Source organism: Cebus imitator, unplaced genomic scaffold (genome assembly GCF_001604975.1).
Source record: "Cebus imitator isolate Cc_AM_T3 unplaced genomic scaffold, Cebus_imitator-1.0 Scaffold150, whole genome shotgun sequence".
NCBI classification, from domain to species: Eukaryota; Metazoa; Chordata; class Mammalia; order Primates; family Cebidae; genus Cebus; species Cebus imitator.
In genome coordinates, this window is record NW_016107465.1 from 837,394 (window position 1) to 856,887 (window position 19,494).

Here is a 19,494-nt window from a genome sequence, read left to right on the forward strand (position 1 = left end):
AAAGAAAGAAAGAAAGAAAGAAAGAAAAAGAAAAGAAAAATTCGATGAAACAAATGTGAAAAGCACTCAACACATCCAAAGCACAGTTCATGCTTTCTCTATTGCTCTATTATCCATAATAGATTTAGTATTTGTTCACACAGTTCAGCTTCTAAAATTTTTCATTTTCTGTATATATTTATAAGCATATATTACTGAAGGCAAAAAAACAAACAATTACATCATTTTTTTAATCTATATAACACATTCCTACAAAGGAAAAGCTGATTTTCTAAGAATAATCCAACCACCTATTGCTTAATTCAACAAACAATGCTATTTGTAAGGCTGGTTGCCTTGCCAGGAGCTTGGACACGCCCATCCCTCTCCACACCTGAAAATTACATCACCACTCAGCATCCAGCTTCACCACGTCCACCTCTGCACTCAACACTAAACTCTGCACTCGGCACCTAGCCCACCGTTGGAAATCCCCTCTGCACTCAGCACCAGGATCTGCACTGGACACTAAACTCCGCACTCGGCACCTAGCCACCTAGCCAGCCGTTGGAAAACCCCGCCAAAATTTAAAAGAAGCCCCGCCAAAACCTGCCCAATAGCGCATTGCCCCGTCCAGCTCGCTCACCAGAAATCCCGCCTACCTACCTATAGCAGCTTGCCACGTCCACATCCTGTTTCTCCACAGCCAATCAGAGCGCCTTCCCTCCCCATATAACCCCACGCCTGACAGGAGTCAGGTGGGACTCCTCTGGCCCCCTTTCCCTGGACCTTAGAACCTTCCCTGAGAGCCAAATAAAGTGACATCTAATTGTTCTCATGCAGGCCTCAGTTTCCTCATTTTAAACTTGGCAATAAATCTTACAGAGAATAAACCTTACACTATTAATTTTGTTGTCCCACCAATCTGGGAAGGCTCAGTCTCCCTTCAAATGATGAAATTTTACCACTTTTGTGAATGTGCAACCACATATTTGAGGAACTCTGATACGAACGCCGAGAGAGTTTTAACCACAGTCACGCTGTTAAGAAAAAAATATTCCAGTGTTTCTTTCCAGGGAAATTTCTAGCTCAGGGGTTTTTAGAGACAGGAGCAAAGGTAAGAATAGGGCAAAGCCAGCCAGATCTTCCCAAAATAACAATGCTAATTCTTAGCACTCAAAGAGAGAAGAAAATGCTTGTTCTTGAACTCCCAAAGTAAGAGAGCTCCATCCTAACCTCTCCCGTTTTTCCTCCATGCTACCTACTTTGTCATGCCCTCACTTTTTTAAAACTAGGTTTCTACATCTTTATTGAAAAGTGGCAAAGCAGGCAAATTATCAACATCATCACTAGCTATCAACCATCATTAATCCGACATATGTTGTTGTAATGAAACCAACCGTATAAAACCAAAACTTGACAATTGGAGCATTGTAGAACTCATAGACTTTCCTGGTCCATGGAAGGTTTGGGGGCCCACTTTCAAAATCAAAATGCTGATTTTCATCCAGTTTCTCATCATGGCCTCTTTCCAAATCATACTCTTTCTGTAAAATAAACAAATAATCATTTTCTTGTCAGCAGCTTAACCAAAATAGTGACAAGCATGAATGCCCAAAAAATATCATAAATAATATATTAGAAATTAATTGGCCAGGTGCAGTGCTTCACGTCTGTAATCCCAGCACTTAGGGAGGCCAACGCAGGCAAATCACCTGAGGTCAGGAGTTCAAGACCAGCCTGGCCAAGATGGTGAAACACTGTCTCTACTTAAACTACAAAAATTAGCAGGGCGTAGTGGTGGGTGCCTGTAATCCCAGCTACTTGGGAGGCTGAGACAGGAGAATCACTTGAACCTGGGAGACAGAGGTAGCAGTGAGCCGAGATTATGTCACTGCACTCCAGCCTGGGCAATGGAAGGAGACTCTGCCTCACAAAAAAATAAAATAAAAAAATTAACTGGGCACTCACATGCCAAATTATAATGTTACCTTTGAAGGGAGAGAAAACTACTGCATGTATTTTTAAATGATTGGCCAGGTAAAGAGCATGAGGTATTTCTGAAATGCAAGCTGACTCTCTAGTAATCAAACCCAAAGTAAGAGTACTTCGAAGAATTTAAAATTGGTCCCTGTTCCCAATCTCCCTTTTTTTTTTTTTGAGATGGAGTCTCACTCTTGTCGCCCAGACTGGAGTGCAATGGCGCTGTCTTGGTTCACTGCAACCTCCCCCTTTCAGGTTCAAGAGATTCTCATACCTCAGCCTCCTGAGTAGCTGGGATTACAAGCACCCACCACCACGCCTGGCTAATTTTTATGTGTTTTTAATTTTTGAACCTAAGAATACTCATAAAAACCCGGTGAAATCAGTAACGAACAATACAATTATTTCCTTAACACATAAGAACAAAATGAGCACACATTGATGAAGGCCGACCATTCCCTGTCATAGGAAATTTAGGCACTGCATTAGTTTTAGGATTCTGACCTTCAATAGCTTCCCCACTGATTCATAGCAGAGGGTCTGTTTGCCTGCAGTCACGTGCTCCCTGAGCTTCTAGGGTTCCTTGAACACCCTGCAACTATGTGCAAGTATTTGTGTTGTACATGCATTTTTCTGGGGAAAGAATCAGATCTTTCATCAACTTCCCAAAAGATATGTATCAGTCCAAAGGAATTAACTCAAATAGAGAAACAGCAATGAATATATGTCCGGCAGAGCAGGAGTTGCCTGAATGTGACTACCCAAACACCTACGCAGAATGAGCTTTCCAAAGAGGAAGGAAAAGAAATGAAAAAAAGCACTTATAGCCTGGGTACCTTTGAGAAGCAGCAATATAAGGGTAGCGAAATGGAAGCAAAAGCGATCTCACTTTCCTGTATGGATATCTATTCAGTTTTAGTTTTTTAATAAAAAACACAGGTACTTTTTAATTTTTTAAAGTAATATTGAAAGAAAAAAAAGAAACATTCTCTGCTGCCTCTCAAACTAGTCCAGTTTTGCAACCTAGCCACAAAATTTATCTCTATAATGTCAGATCTGCAAGATGAGCAGAATTTTTCAAGCCAAGGAATTAATCAAATTTTGCTTGAATTGTCCATATAACTGCAGAAAAATGTGATGTTTAAGGCCTTGGGCATCTAGATGGGTTATCGTCAGTGCCTGATTAATTATTCAGTCATTTATTTCACTTAGGGAAGTGGGGTTGGGATTGTGACTTAGAAATGTAGGAATTGGCCCAATTTCTAGCAGGTGTGAACTAGCCTAGAATTAAAATGGCATAAAACCAATTAGAAAAGTCATCATTTATGAGCTGTTAATGATATCAATATCACATTAGAAAGACCCCAGAAAGCAATTTAAGTAATGACTTTATTATTAAATAATTTCTCTTATTATTTTTCTAGGAGTGTGTCATTAGCTCTTAATTGCTTTAGATAGTTTGGAGCAGATTATAAAGTGCTGATCGGGCCTGTCCCTGAGTTGAAAAGACACAAATTGCTATGACGAAGACAACCTGAGAATATAAATTCAGATTCAGACCTTTTTTTTTTTTTTTAACTGAGAAGAAGGTAAAGACAAAAACACTTGGCTTGAGTAACTTTTATTATACATATATATAGCTCCTCTTACCCTCCACACCCCCAGCCACCCCATACTCTTTTTCTCTCTATTTGTAATCTAATACCAGCAGGTACACAAATTAAAATTACTACAACAATAAGTCTACTATAATCCATATCTGTTTTCCATTGTATTACAGTTGTCTTTCCTACCTGATGCTCTGATAATATAGATTTTGTTATACAACTTTCTTAGCACTATTTCATTGTGATTTATCAACCTCAGACTGAGCGCATCTTTCCCCTTCTGAACCCACTCCCTCTCCAGTTATCCTTGTGTCCCTTCAAGATGGCCTTGTTTAAAAGACCCTATCTGTCTCTTCCTCTCCACGTCCATTGCTACTGACCTGGTTAAAGGACTTGTTGCTTCTCATCTGGATGGCTACCCTGGCCTATGTTCCCCCTGCTTCTAGCCAGTCTTCTTGATAAACCATCGTATGTCCTGGAGGCAGAATAATTTCTCTAACAGATTATCTCTCTACTCTGGCATACACATTCAACAGCTCTCCATAACCTACAGAATAAAAATCATACTCCTTCATAGGATATACAAGAGTCTACTTGATCTAGCCCCAATTTACTTTTCCGGCCATTCCTGAAAATACTCCCAGCTTGTCCATAATCCCCATAACCTAGATACCAGCCAAACCATACCACTTGCAATGCTTTACCTATGCCTTGCCATTTCCCACCTACATGGCCCTACTTATAGTCTCCTTCCCACTGACACGCTATTTTCCATCTCCGCATCCTCAAGTGAAGCTCAAACACCATCTCAATCATAAAACTGTCATCAACCCCTAATCCTCACCTACTGACCTCTAATGAGAAGAGTCTTCTTCTACTGTTGGTTAACCCATTCTGCCATCTTACTATAATTCAGTCCTAAGAAAGTTCATGTCATCAAAGGTCATGTTTTCAAAAGGTTATCAGCTAAAAAGATCTAAGTTTCACATGGCAAAGTTATTCTGCCTGTAGAAATTTCAATAAGGAGATTTATAAACCTCAGTCAGCAAATGCAGTATTTGATACTATACAGCTTCAGCTCAAGAATAATGGCTTTCCTTCTCCAATTACCAGAAGTGCCTCCTCTATATTCACTGTCACCCACTATTACCATAAGAACACAACACAGTGACACTAAAGAGCATCTATGTATCATCTGCCTGCAGTTTCCTACAATACATAATGCAAATTATGTTCCTCAACTAATAAATTGCATTTACTTAATTAGTGTTATGAAATCTTATCTATCCCACCAAAAGTGCTGCCTCTACCCCTTTCACCCTGCCTAGCAAAATTCTAAAAACATAGCGGCTTACTAATAATTACTGCCTAAGTTAAATTCAAAGGCAAAAGAAAGATTGTTGCTATGATTATAAGCCCTTCATAATAAGCAGACTTGAAACATTTTCAATACAATTGTTCATTGTTTTAATTGAAGAATGGGGAGAAATTGTGGATATTCTGTCTGATTATAAGCCCCACAGTGGAAGAGGCCACATCTGCCTAATTAATGCAGTGTCACAGAAGCTCTAGCACACATAAAGTAGACACTAAAGAGTCACTGAACTCATAAATTGGTATATGGCTATGTACAAACCATGTAGGTGGGCAACTGCTATAAACAGGACTACTATATCACAGCCAAAATTTAATTTTTCAGGGAACTGTGAGAACTTACTATATTTTTAATGTTAATAGCACACTTAATTGCCATTCAGGGCTGCAATTCTTTCTCTAAAGTGTCCCCTTTAAGAATGACTGCATAGTGGAATGGCCTACATGGGATTCGATGTTTGTGAGTTTAGCCTTTTAGGAAACCTGTGGGAGCCAAAAGAAGAGTTATATCCACTTGCAAAGTACTATTTGCTACCATGTGTAGAAAATTGCCAACAGATTTACTTATTCCTTTGTAGATAGGATAGACAGCATTTTTCATTGTTTATTTCAACAATGAACTTAACATGAACAGCTTAGTAAGCATAAAGCCAAACAAAGCCGAGCACAGTGGCTCACGCTGTAATCTCAGCACTTTGGAAGGCCAAAGCAGGAGGATCACCTGTAGTCAGGAGTTAGAGACCAGCCTGGCCAACACGGCAAAACCCTGTCTCTACTAAAAATGCAAGACTTAGCCGGCATCATGGCAGGCACCTGTAGTCCCAGCTACTCAGGAGGCTGAGGCTGGAGAATCACTTAAACCCAGGAGGCAGAGGTTGCAGTGAGCCGAGATCACCTCACTTCACTTCAGCCTGGGCAACGGAGCAGGACTCTGTCTCAAAAAACAAAACAAGACAAAACAAAAAGCCAAACCAAATATTTCACATATGAGCATTTCACTCTATTTCTAAAGGAGTCAGATCAACACTACCTTTCTTCTCTTCCCTTAGAAAAGTTTTAAAATGGTTTCAACTCAGCAACTGTAGCATCTAACCCAAAAAATCACAACTGTAACAACTTGACAAGCCCAGCTTTGCAAGGGGTAACTTCTCACACACTCTATGGGGTGGAATGTCCCCTCAGAACTGAGAAGGGAAGGGACAGAAGGGGAGGAGAGGGGAGGGGAGAGGGGAGGGGAGGGGAGGAGAGGAGAGGAGGGAGGGAGGAAGGGAAGGGAGGAGGGAGGGAGGGATAGGGGAGGGAGGGAGGGAAGAGGAGAGAAACACTTACATGCCCAAATAGGGGTTATAGTTAACAAAACATTTAACAATTGATCTAGCAGAGGCATTGACCAATGAGAATGGATGCTCCGCTGGTGACAACAGATACTAGCCATAAAAAATTAATTGTAATTGATTAGTTTTCGATTAATACTTACCAAATATGTTTTTAAATATTATAACAAATAAAAATACAAAAGCACATCCGACAAGATGTTAGGTAAAGATGTTTCATTGAAGTATTAAATGCTAGGGAAGATGTTTACTATACTTGGCATTTAGACAACCTCATAAGCAATGATCCAAGTTGAGGCATAAAAAGCAAAGAACACATTCACAGCATACCAGACATTTTGCAGAGGAGTTGGGCCGCAAGAGAAGTAGCACAAGTTACCCAGGAAAGACTGCACACCTAGGACTCAAGTAAAACTATCCACAGCCTCTGGCTATAACAAATGAAAGGATCTGTGGGGTGGAACAGTGAAGATCAACACAAATTCTAAACCTGCATGGTTCTAAATAAAGATATGAGAAATTCCTCACTGTAGCTTTAGAGATGTAGAAGTTTATTTATTCTACTAGTTACAAAGGAAAATGAAAAGTTACATAGTTGTCAAGATATAATAAAGTCTTTGATTTTGGCTATGAAGTAGAAATAGGATATTTTGCTTAACTGTATATGGGGGTTAATTAGGTCTACTGTACATAGTATCCCTGACCATCCCATAATAGGATTAAAATTATGCAAGAGAACTAAATGCTTGATTGATTAGTCAGATGCATTTTAAAATAATGTATAACCCCAACATCATCTGTCATCACTGGCCTGAAATAGAGGCAACATAACTTTTGTTTAACAGATGGCTACGTAAGTAAACTTTAAGGATATGTGTATGTTTGTGTGCAGTCAATACAATGAAAATTCAGTTCATTATGATTTTGCACTAACCACAGAAGCACTTTCTTTGGAACTGCTGGCATTCTGGTCACTGTAATACCACATAAATTGGAAGTCCTGGGACTGGGGAACATGTGACATCTCAGCTTTGCTTTTAAATTCCAACGTCAAAATGGTGGGGGGTAAAATAATGCTTATAAGAGAAAAAAAGCAAAACAAAGTAGTAGGGACTACAAAAGCACATAGTAGACAAATAACAAAATTAATAATTTAAGTGTATATAAACTGCCAGGCCATCCCAGTTCAATTCTCATCCCTATTCTATAAATAACTTTTTGACTCAGCCACTTCAGTTCTAGTGTCTCCCTCAGAAATATTAATGAGTACAAGCATTTGTGGATAAGAATGTTTATTGCAGGACTATTTGTAAAAGGAAACACTGGTGTCAACTTAAATGTCTATGTAGAGAGGGACAGCTGGTCTGGAATAGCCTAATAGTGGAATACTGTGCAACCATTAAAAAGACAAAGGCAATGTTGAATACAATGAAAAGACAGCCACACTATATTGCTAAGTGAAACAAATCAAATTACCGTTATTCCTTGATATACAAAGGGGATTGGTGTCAGGACACCCCCAAACCCTGACCCCAAGAATACCAAAATCTGAGGCTGCTCAAGTTCCTGATATGAAATGGTGTTGTATTTGCATATAACCTACACACATCCTACCTTATACTTTAAACCATCTCTAGATGACTTATAATACCTAATACAATGTAAATACTATATAAATAGTTGTTCTACTGTATTGGTTTTTTATTTGTATAACTTTTATTGTTGTATTATTATTTATTTGGGGATGTTTTTCCAAATACGTTTTTTAATCTGAGATTGATTCAATCTGCAGATGTGGAACCCATGGATAAGAAGAACCAATTGTATAGAAGAACATAGAGCAACCCCATTTTTGTAAAAAATAAAATTAAAAATCTTATCTAATTATATGTTATACATATGCATTTAAAAGTTTAAAAATATGTATACTACATTGTTATTATTTACCTCTAAGAGTAACAGGACAGGGCAGTGACAAGTATTATTTTTCAATGAGCACACTGCTTTAATAATTTTTTTAAAGCTATTAAGCAGATATTACCACATAAAACACATTAAAATTTGTCGATATTATAAAATCAAGAATCTAAAAGCATGCCATCACCTTCTGTTAGATCCATCTCCCATCCCACATGTATCTTTTCTCTACTTGTAAAACCCAAGGGAGGTATAGATCCAGACATCTACAATATTTTCATTATATTGCTACTGTTCATGAATTACTAGCAGACTTTTCAAAAAAGATTTTTAAGGTCAATTTGTATGGCCTTTCGAGGTAAAGAGTTTAGAAGATTTACTAAATGCTCTGATATCAACTTGATGAACACTACCTTTTCCAAGCTAAAACTAGGTCTTAGTATTCTTGTGTTTATTGGCCAAAAAGAATATTTAACCTGAGTATTTGCCATTCATTATTATGTACAGTAAACTGAAGTCATATCCTTGTCAACGTTCTTTTTTTTTTTTTTCCATGACAAAATTACCCTTTGTCATCATGTTTTAAAGCTGGATCTCCTGTGAAGACTCCTTGGGACTTTCTCCAGTTCTAATAGGATGTTGTTTGTGTGGTTTCTTCTGTATAGATGTAGAATCCAAAATATATGCAATCTTCTAGGCCTGGAAAAATTGTACTTACCATACCCATGGAAATATTGTACTAATTAATCTCTAGTCAACTTTCTGAAGAGGCCCCACATTCTGTTGCCCTTGTCCATTGCAGAACAACTGGCTTATGAAACAGTATTCAGCCACATCAGTATCCTGTCTCTAAGGGATAGGAGGGAGCATTACAATGAGTTTTCCCATCCATATCTCTCTCTACATGGTTTTCCTACAGTCTTTGTCTACTCAGAATTAGTCTAGCCAGGACATCTTAGAATTATTTGCAAATGTGTTTCAAAAATTCACCAACCAAGCACTGAGAAAGTAGGATCTAGACATTGGAGAAGATTATTTACTGAGGCTTAGAGAAAAATTTACCTAGTTAATTCAGCTTTGTTTAACTCACTCTCTGTTTCGGAGCAAAATGTTTAGTATTACCTCACTTAAGTCTCCTGTTTGGTATGAAGTATATGAAGCAGAAGAATTCATTAAGTTCTCAGAAATAAAGATTTCTAGTAAACTAGAATATATACAGGACAAAAACATGAGGAAAATTATTTCTCAAACTACCAGCTATCTATATCTTATCTCACTCTCTGAATGTTTAAAAAGGGTCAGAACTTATGTAACTAGAGGTGGATCCATTCACATCTCTAATTCCTCAGTTCCAAGCATGCAATCAAAGAAGGCCATTGGAGAACTTCTGAAAACAATTATTGTTTCTCCGATATTTTCTTTAAAAGGATTTATGTTGAGGCCGGGCGCAGTGGCTCAAGCCTGTAATCCCAGCACTTTGGGAGGCTGAGGCGGGTGGTTCACGAGGTCAAGAGATCAAGACCATCCTGGTCAACAGGTGAAACTCCATCTCTACTAAAAACACACACAAAAAAATTAGCTGGGCATGGTGGCACGTGCCTGTAATCCCAGCTACTCAGGAGGCTGAGGCAGGGGAATTGCCTGAACCCAGGAGGCGGAGGTTGCGGTGAGACGAGATCACGCCATTGCACTCCAGCCTGGGTAACAAGAGTGAAACTCTGTCTCAAAAAAAAAAAAAAAAAAAAAAAAGGATTTATGTTGAGATCCTTTTTGACTGACATTTCTCTTATTTCTGTAATTTCATCAGTAAAGAAATAGTCATTATGTTTGGGACACATCATATTTTTAAGAACTCTAGGAAATACAAAATTAAAATATAAAATACAGAGTTACGTAGTTCTTAAAACTCACTCTTTGTCTCATTTTATTTGGTTTCATAAGTATATGTACTTCTTAAGCATGGCCATTACCTAAATCCTTTAGACTTAGGTATGATGTCAAAGGTTAAATGTCCTTAGCAGTCAAGTAAATTTATCTTGATAATTTAAGATAACAGATGAGGCTGAGAATTTTGAGATGGTTAGTCATGTGAACAAATGTATTTGAGGCCAGCCTTATGAAACAGTCACTTATTCCCTCAAAAAAATAGAAAGAAAGAAACCACACACACACACACACACACACACACACACACACACGGTGAGTAGAACAACAGAAGTTATTAATTTTATTTAGTTTATTATCTATTAGTATTCTTTTTTTTTTTTTTTTTTTGAGACGGAGTTTCACTCATGTTACCCAGGCTGGAGTGCAATGGCATGATCTCGGCTCACCGCAACCTCCACCTCCTGGGTTCAGGCAATTCTCCTGCCTCAGCCTCCTGAGTAGCTGGGATTACAGGCACGCACCACCATGCCCAGCTAATTTTTTGTATTTTTAGTAGAGACGGGGTTTCACCATGTTGACCAGGATGGTCTCAATCTCTTGACCTCGTGATCCACCCGCCTCGGCCTCCCAAAGTGCTGGGATTACAGGCTTGAGCCACCGCGCCCGGCCTAGTATTCTTACACTGAGAAAAAATTTAACTAAAAGGTCTCATTTATTTTTGTTGTAATTATTACAGGCAATAGCAACTAATAATAATGAAATCTTCCCTATGTTTGTCTATGCTTTTAACTTCTTCTACCCACCCCTTACCTTTGTGGTGGAGAGGGCAGGTACAATTATACCCATTTTCAAAAGGATACTGTGGCCATGGGAGACAAAAGTCATTTTTACAGATTCCTCTGGGAAAACCCCAGATCATCTGTGTGAATCAAAGATATGAACTGGGATGTAAGGACAATCTGGCTATGACATTTGTCACCCTGTTGATTGCCAGGGTTGAGTCTGCTGATCTGGCTGGCCAGGTGGGTGTCATTTTCCTCCCTCACCCGGTTGCTCCATGTGCATCCCTCCCGAAGCTGCTAGGTGGAAGAAGACGACTATCCCCAGTAGAAGAGCACGATCTTTGGTCAAGGGTATACAAGTAGCTGCGCTCCCCTGCTGAACCTCCAAACAAGCTCTCAAAGATATTAACTAATTTTCCTGAAGACACACTTCTGGAACAAAATGTAACTTGAGTACAGAATTTTATACCAAACTAAATTAAACTCCATAAGGGAAGTAAAGTAAACTTACCTTTAACCAAGAGTTTTTCCTCATTTTTAGGCGCCCCATCCACATGTCCGTCAGTAGCTTTTGGGTACAAGTATGTGAAACAAAGGGTCGTAATCCTCCTGACACGGCCAGTTTCAGGCAGGTCGAATGGCTCCAGTTCCTGAGTTCGTAGGTCAGCAGTGTCATGGCCATGCGCTCATTCTGCTTGAATGCCGTCTCCAGCAGGTCCAGAGCCAGCTGGCCAAACTGCCTGCCATGACGGTGGCAAATGAAGAAAACAAAGGCAGGTGAGAGAGCTGCATTCGCATTACTGGAAACATTTTAGAACATTTAGAAACACTAATTGTATATTGTGTGACCTGAGATGAAAAAACAAAACAAAACAAAAAAATTAAAAAAAAAAAGAAGAAACACTGATTGTAAGGGATTGGATGTGAGGCTCAGAAAACATCAATCCATAAGGCTCTCTTTAAAAAAAAAAAAAAGCCAGTAACTTAATAATCTCAGTTTCCAGAAACTATTTGAAAGGAAATACTGCTCAGGAAAGGGATTTTTCTCCCTTTCCTGAAGGAACAGGACTAGGAGGTTTACATTGTAGCATACAGAATTTAATTCACACCCGAGCTATTCATGGGGAATAGCCCCTCTACACTGTTGGACATAACTTGGTTTGGGACTTAAATACAGGCTTATACATAGCTTGGTTTGGGACTTCCTGAAAAGACCAAATAAAGTTGTTTGTTTTGGACAAAAAAAGACTGTTCAGAACCCAATTAGCAAGTAAGGAAAGCTGTGGAGCCATTTTTCTTTTTTTAAGATTTTATAAAACATCTACATGAGTTAAGAAAGCTATAGACCTAGACCTGGAGAAACCCTCATGTGATTTTCCAGTAGAACGTTTTCTCTGAAAGGTAAACATTGTCATGCTTTGGAATTTGGTTTTTTGGTAGAGACAGGGTCTTGCTATGTTGCCCAGGCTGGTCTTGAACTCCTGGCCTCAATCAATCCTCCCACCTTGGTGCCCCAAAGTGCTGAGATTACAGGTGTGAGCCACTGCTCCCAGCTGGGAATTTTTAAATCAAAATTATAAATTAGTTTCCATTGATTCTAGCTTCCATTCTTTCTTCACTACTATAACACTTTAGTAACTTTAAAACCAAAAGGATTTTTAACTTTTCTGTTTTCCACTATTACTCTCTGGTTCCTTAATATAATGCATTTATTTGTTTTCCCACCTGAGAGATACTTAATGAAAACAATGTCTTAATTTAATGTAACATCAAAGAGGATGAGAGTTAGGGGGAGCTTTCAAAATTATTAATTGAACGTTTCATAGTCAGGAAACTAAAGCCCCGAAATCTTGTCAACTGACTTGTCTAATTAGTCAACAGCTGGACTAGAACCCAATTCCCCTGACTTGAAGGCCACCTCTCTTTCTTTCCTTTACTTCACAAAGCTCCATAGAATACTTGAGGACCCTTTCAATAGGAGAGCTCATAAAATGCATGGCAATAAGTCCATTTGTCCCACAAGTTTAAAGATGAGAGAGATAAAAATGTCTAACCATTCTAAAAAGTGTCGATGTTTAGTATGAAGTGAAGAGAGAACACTTACTTTGAGTAATTCTTCAACTCTTCTGAGGCATCATCCACCATGTGACTCTCCTTAGCCTCATGGGCCATTGCCCGGTAGAGAATACACGCAATCACTGCTTTCACTGTGGCCTCCTCTCCATGCTGCCAGAAGAACATGGCCATCTTCTGCCTTTTCATCAGCACGGCCCAAACCAGCAGGTCATTGTAAGGGTAAATAAAGTCAGTAGACTCAGGGTCATCTGATACATTTTGTTCTTTTGACTTCTTCCTTGATTTATGAAGGACTACAGACTTTTCCTGTTGGAAAATAAAATAGGAATGAGTTTTCAAGTACTCAGATGCACGATGTTTTACCAAATTCAACACAGCAGGTATCCTAGAGATATTTTTTTAATCACTGCTAGAAAAGAGATAGAAAGAGTAAGATTTTTATAAGCCAGTAAGCAAAATTTAGACCATAAAAGGTCACCTATTTCTTGTTGCACTTAACAGATCCAGAGTCCCTAAACTGATATATCTTAAGGTCATTTAGCACAACTTAAAGCAGTACCTCTTTAGGATATACCCAGAGTGCTTGACTGAATTTGAAAAGTGGATGGGTAGGAGGAGATATAACAATGTCTGAGAAATGGTGCCATCTTCCTCAAAACAATAACATTGTGCAGTATGATGAGCACCGAAATAATAGAGACTCTATGACAATTTTTAATTTCTTAAGGGGTCAAAATAACATTGGATAAATGAGAATGATATATTTTTTTAAAGCTCTAACCTCACTTAGCAGATAGATTCATTATCTTCCCTTTGGGAAAACATCCCTAGTGTAGCCAACATGTATTCAATAGATTGATTTGAAGTTTCTTTTCCTTTATATTTATCAGCAAAGGTAATAGGTGACCATGAAATGCCATTCTCCACCTGATAAATCCCCATGCACTTCTATATCACTTTGTGTGTCTCTATGTCTGGGCCCATCATACCACAGTACAGTTACTACTCTGAGGAAGATGAGACCATTTCTCAGACAGCATTATATCCTCCTCTACCTATCCACCTTCCAAGTTCAACAAATCATTCAGTTTAATGCCTGGCAAATACTAAAGATTCAATAGTTACCCTTTTTAATTTGAGAGGTCATAGTGAAAAATTGTAATTTGCTTCCTCTCTTTCTATAAATAAAAGGAATTCATGTTCATTGATGATGACCAAGGGTAATTTTATAAAATACCTCTTTCATACCAGGAGCAATGGAAAGCAAACCTCTTTCAGCTAACATAGTAACCATTTGCATGGAAATTCTTGAGCAAAAGCATTTATTCTCAAAGGAAATTGGGACTGGAGGAGTATGGGACAAGGAGGAATAACAGTGTTATACACACACATACATACACGTCATCATCATACTGTAATATTAGGCTTATATTAATTTCAAGAAAACCTCAAAAAGAAAAAGAGAAAAAAAAAGATGAAAAAGGTCAGTGCAAGCGAAAAGTGAAGGAAATGAAGGAAGCAGCCCTCACATCCACCTGGCCTTAGGGAACAGGACCTAAGAGTACGGTGCTGGGTTAATGATCACGGTTTTTAGGCACCATCCCATAGACTGCCTGACTGAGTCACTGTCTAGACAGAGCAGAGATAGCAGCAAGGAAGACAGGCTAAAGTGCAAGCACAGAGAATCACTGTGGCTTTGCTCACTGTTGTTAGCGGACAGCTGTGTTATGCTTTTGACTTGCACCATTTGTTTATGGCACTTAGAAATGGTCCCTCTATTTGCACCTCCCTTTCTTTGATGTAAATGAAGAAACAGTCTCGAGGAGCAAAAACCATTTTCCTTTCAAGTCTAAAAACAAGTAAATAGTACCTTGAATTTGTATGGCTGTGCAGTTCTAATGAACTGAGAGTGCAACGTACTTTCTGCAGACTCATTTCTGTTTTCTGAGGAGCGTCTCCGGTGCTGGGAAGGGTTTTGAACAGTGCTGGTCACTCTCTGGCACATGTTATTATTTTATTTTTAAAATAAGACAAAAGGAAGGGAGACGATTATACTGGTTTATTTCTAGACAATAATGAAAACCAAATACAATGTTGTGTCCTACCAAATATCCATGCCTCTGTCTCTCATCCATGATTAGCACCCAACAAGAGCCTCTAATGATCTCCCTCTCCTTGTGCATTTTGTGAGTTCCTAACATCTGAGAGCATACACTCTTTTGCTCCCTATTATACAACTGCATTCCTTCACTACATGGAAATTCCATTAGAATGAATGGATGTTCTCTACCTGGAACAAGTTCAGAATAGGCAATAAAGATTTACAGGTCTGATAAGAAAAAAATTCCCATTCACAAGCAGCTCCAAGGTTAAGGTTAAGTCAGAGAGTTATGGAATTTCTCAGGTATTATGTAATATCTCCACTGGAACCCCAGTGGCGAGGCCCAGAACAACACAACTCACTGACATTAGCATGGGGTTTTCATCAATGAGAAACAAAAACAAAAGGGACTAACATAAAATATGATAAAACCCATAGGCTTTGTTTTTTAAATTTCATTTATTAATTTCTTTTTTTATTTATATCCCATTTTCTGGGGATATTAATTTATATTTTTAGAAACTGGGTCTCACTGTGTTGCCCAGGTTGGCCCCAAATTCCTGGGCTCAAGCAATTCCCCTGCCTCAGCCTCCCAAAGTCCTGGGATTACAGGCATGAGCCACCATGCCCAACCGAAACCACAGCCTTTGAACTGCTTTATTTAAGTTTTTGTTTTGTTGATAAAAATTAAACATAGAAATGATGAGGTGAAGACTTTTTAAAGGTAACACCCAAATTATTATTACTATTGTAATATAGAATTAACAGTGACATTACAGTAATTATCATAATGACCATCGTTACTAACAAATACTCTACACCCTCTATGTACCAGGAAAATGGATTTTTAAAATATATTATTTTATTTAATCCTTCTGACAAATTTATAAAAGGGGCATTACAATTCCCATGTACAGTTGAAGAAACATGCACAGACAAGTTAAGTTTACTGTTCAAGATTACACAGCTACTCATGAGCAAAACTAGGATGCAATCCCAGCCAGATCTCTCTGACTCCAAAATCATGTGCTTGTAACTACTACAGTCTAGTTGAATATGACACACAATAAACTCTGCACTCCACTGTTAGACAAAGAAATGGGTGAGTTCATACTGGCAGGCCATTTAAAGAAAGGGCACTAAGGAAACTTCCCTAGCAAGCTCCACAGGGGGCTGCACCAAGGCCACAGTCAGCCTTCCTTCTTGCCACTGGGAACCTCACAGCAAAGTCTATTCTGTTTAAATGAAGTAGCTGCTACCTCCGAAAGTGTATCCTTATGCCTTTGAAATCTTAGTAAAGAACATTTTTCTGTGTCAGATTGGGTTTCCTGTTTTGTTTCTTCATTTCTGAAAGCCAAGCTTGGCTTTCAGGTCACTTCACTCTTTATAAATGTTTCCATGTAGCTTGATATTCTAGGCTGTTTATGGGATCTGACCCCAAACTGTCTTTCCAGTCTCCTCCCTTAAAAGCATATGACATGGCCAGGCGTGGTGGCTCATGCCTGTAATCCCAGAACTCTGGGAGGCTGAGATGGGCGAATCATGAGGTCGAGATTGAAACCAGCCCGGCCAACATGGTGAAACCCCGTCTCTACTAAAAATACAAAAACTAGTTGGGCGTAATGGTGAGCACCTGTAGTCCCAGCTACTCGGGGGGCTGAGGCAGGAGAATCGCTTGAACCTGGGAGGCGGAGGTTGCAGTGAGCAGAGATCGTGCCACTGCACTCCAGACTGGCAACAGAGCAAGACTCCATCTCAAAAAAAAAAAAAAAAATGACTCCCATTCTCCAACAAAAAAGGTCTTGTCACTGCGAAACATATTGGAATATCCAAAGGCTGTGGCCTTTACTGCTCCTTCTCTTATCTCAACAAAAATACCCAAAACTAAATTTTCTATCCTCCCCTCATCTTCTAATAAGAATTAGTCTCCTCAGGTTGCTAATCTATAATGGCAATTTCAAGAAATAGGCAATGTTTCCTCTGCTAACTACTAACCAACAATTCTAATTTGACATTCATAGACTCTCAAAACTATAATGGAAAATACAATACGTATCACTTGTATTTTTAAGGACATTCTACATGCATCTGTCAATATAATTACTACATGCTCATACCAAGTTTGTTATCTCCAGGCTATAGGCTATGATGAGTTTACATATCTAATCTGATTAAGCTTCTGATACCAGTATTTTCAGAAGAAAAAGAAAGAAAATAAAATAAAAAAGAATTGGTCATCTCTGCCTCTAAACTGCCTCATCACATTACTTCTAGGTCACTATAGCATTTATTATGCACGGTTTTGTATTATGGCTAATTATTCATAAATCTGTTTCTTCAAAGAGTTTCTAAACTTCTGAACCTTACGCATCCCAAACCAACACTGCAACACGTAGGACAGTACTTCACATACAGCAGATAACAAATGTCCATAAATAACATGCCGTTTTAGAAGCTATTTTCATCTGAACTTCCCAAGCTATTTTTCTAGAACGACAATTTCGAATTACTCTTAATCTTACTTGGGCACTTTTCAATTACTCTACCTTATGTTTTCTGTAAAGGTTGTTGTAGAGGGCTCTGAAATGTTTTCTAGTGTAGCTGCTGCGATATGCTCTACCAATGAGGTATTCTACTACCAATCCAATGTCAATCAAGGTTATTCGGTAGCCAGATAGAAGAGTATGCTGCAACAAAAACATGAAATGACTTTTAACTTTTAGTTGACTTCTTCCATTTCTCTTGCCATGCCATTAGAATATAATCAAATTAGTTGCCAAGAGCTAGACACACCTTTTAAATATCTTTACAAGCTGATCAATTTAAATGACTAGCCATTCATATAATCTGCTAGTTCAGAAGGAAAAATATCTTGGCCTTACTACATTTTTTCATTTCACAGACATTAAATGTGTGCTTACATCTATGCGTGCTCTCTCTCTCATTCTCCTAATCATGCACACAAACACATAAACACACACATTTGAGTAAAACACATTTAAATATTGCCTTTATTCCATATTGGATTCCTAAATGGAAGCAAGAGAAAAATATTAAACAAGTAGAAAAAACAAACAAATATGTATATAGAGTTTTTAACTAAAAATAATATAGCTACTCCAACAGAAGTAAAATCATAAGGTATATACTGAATGTGTGCGATCCAAAATTAACATTGGGTTAGTTTTTCAGCTTCTCTTTGTTGAAATGGATATAACATTTTGTAGTGTGTTGACTACATCAGATGTAAAACAAGAAAATGGAAGGAAGTAGAACAAAAACAAGGACTGTAGAATGACAGAGTCAAATTCGGTATCAGAACATGAGGCTCATGCCACCAGGTTCTTCCTTGAAGTGAACTTAATCCAGGATAGAGAGTATAGTGTTTCCTATATTTCAGAGCATATTTGGTGGTCTTTGTATCTATAATCCACTCTTCCTATGGTCCAAAATCCCACAGGATATATCACAAGGGTATTGAAGTTGTCAGCTTTCATGTCTATTTTCCTTTACAGACTATGTGGAAGGGTCTGTCCTTGTCTACCCAGCGTTTAGCATATGACTTAGCACTTGGCCAAGCTGAGTGACTATATGCAGGCATACCTTAGAGATACCGTGGGTGCAGGCGGGACCACCACAATAAGGGGAATATTGCAATAAAGCAAAACAAATAAAACCATAAGGCTGTGCCAAGACAAGTGTTGTGGCTGGTTGGCAGGAGGGCTGAGTGGCAAATTTCCAAGTATGTGGGTCTTAGTCTAAATGAAAATTATTTTGACTCCTTAAATTGCACTTTACTACCTCTTCATAACTGTTCACTTTTGAACTGTTCATTCATAGTAAATTGTTAAAGGCACACAGAGTGTTGAAAAAGGTCTCTGAAATGAAGATTGTGACTAATGTTCACAAAGCATGGAACAAGAAATAAGGTTGTATATGTATGAATGTAAATAATTTAAGTTTTCTTTTTCACATTCATAATTTACCTTTTTCAAGGAATGGCCAAAGTAATGCTCTTATTGCTCCTAGTTGGAACATATTTAACCTAATTCATTGCTTTTTTTCAGTTTACTGTGGCAGAGTTTAAGAAAAAAATTAAAGATATCATTTTCATATTGCATAAATCAATACAAACTAAATTTACATGGGCATGGACACTTTTGTTTACTGCTAATTTGCCAAGGAATAGGACACCCATAATCTCAACACTTTCGGAGGCTGAGGCAGGTGGATCACCTAAAGTTAGGAGTTCAAGACCAGTCTGGCCAACATGATGAAACCCCATCTCTACCAAAAATACAAAAAATTAGCCGGGCATGGTGGCACACACATGCAATCCCAGCTACTCAGGAGACTGAAGCAGGAGAACGTCTTGAACCAGGGAGGCAGAGGTTGCAGTGAGCTGAGATCACGCTATTGCACTCCAGCCTGGGCAACAAGAGCAAAACCCATCT

The 19,494-nt window shown here is 38.5% G+C and overlaps 1 protein-coding gene across 1 annotated transcript in view; it reads right to left on the minus strand.

Annotated features, from left to right (window-relative positions):
• TRPM6 (transient receptor potential cation channel subfamily M member 6) overlaps positions 1 to 19,494 on the minus strand; it is a 161,530-nt gene that overhangs the window by 65,158 nt on the left and 76,878 nt on the right. The window contains exons 14-19 of the mRNA XM_017543237.2: positions 17,587 to 17,727; positions 14,810 to 14,902; positions 12,968 to 13,245; positions 11,371 to 11,603; positions 7,212 to 7,360; positions 1,380 to 1,526 (exon numbers count right to left, since the gene is read on the minus strand). Coding sequence (XP_017398726.1) covers positions 1,380 to 1,526; positions 7,212 to 7,360; positions 11,371 to 11,603; positions 12,968 to 13,245; positions 14,810 to 14,902; positions 17,587 to 17,727 — 1,041 coding nt within the window. The remainder of the gene's footprint in view (positions 1 to 1,379; positions 1,527 to 7,211; positions 7,361 to 11,370; positions 11,604 to 12,967; positions 13,246 to 14,809; positions 14,903 to 17,586; positions 17,728 to 19,494) is intronic.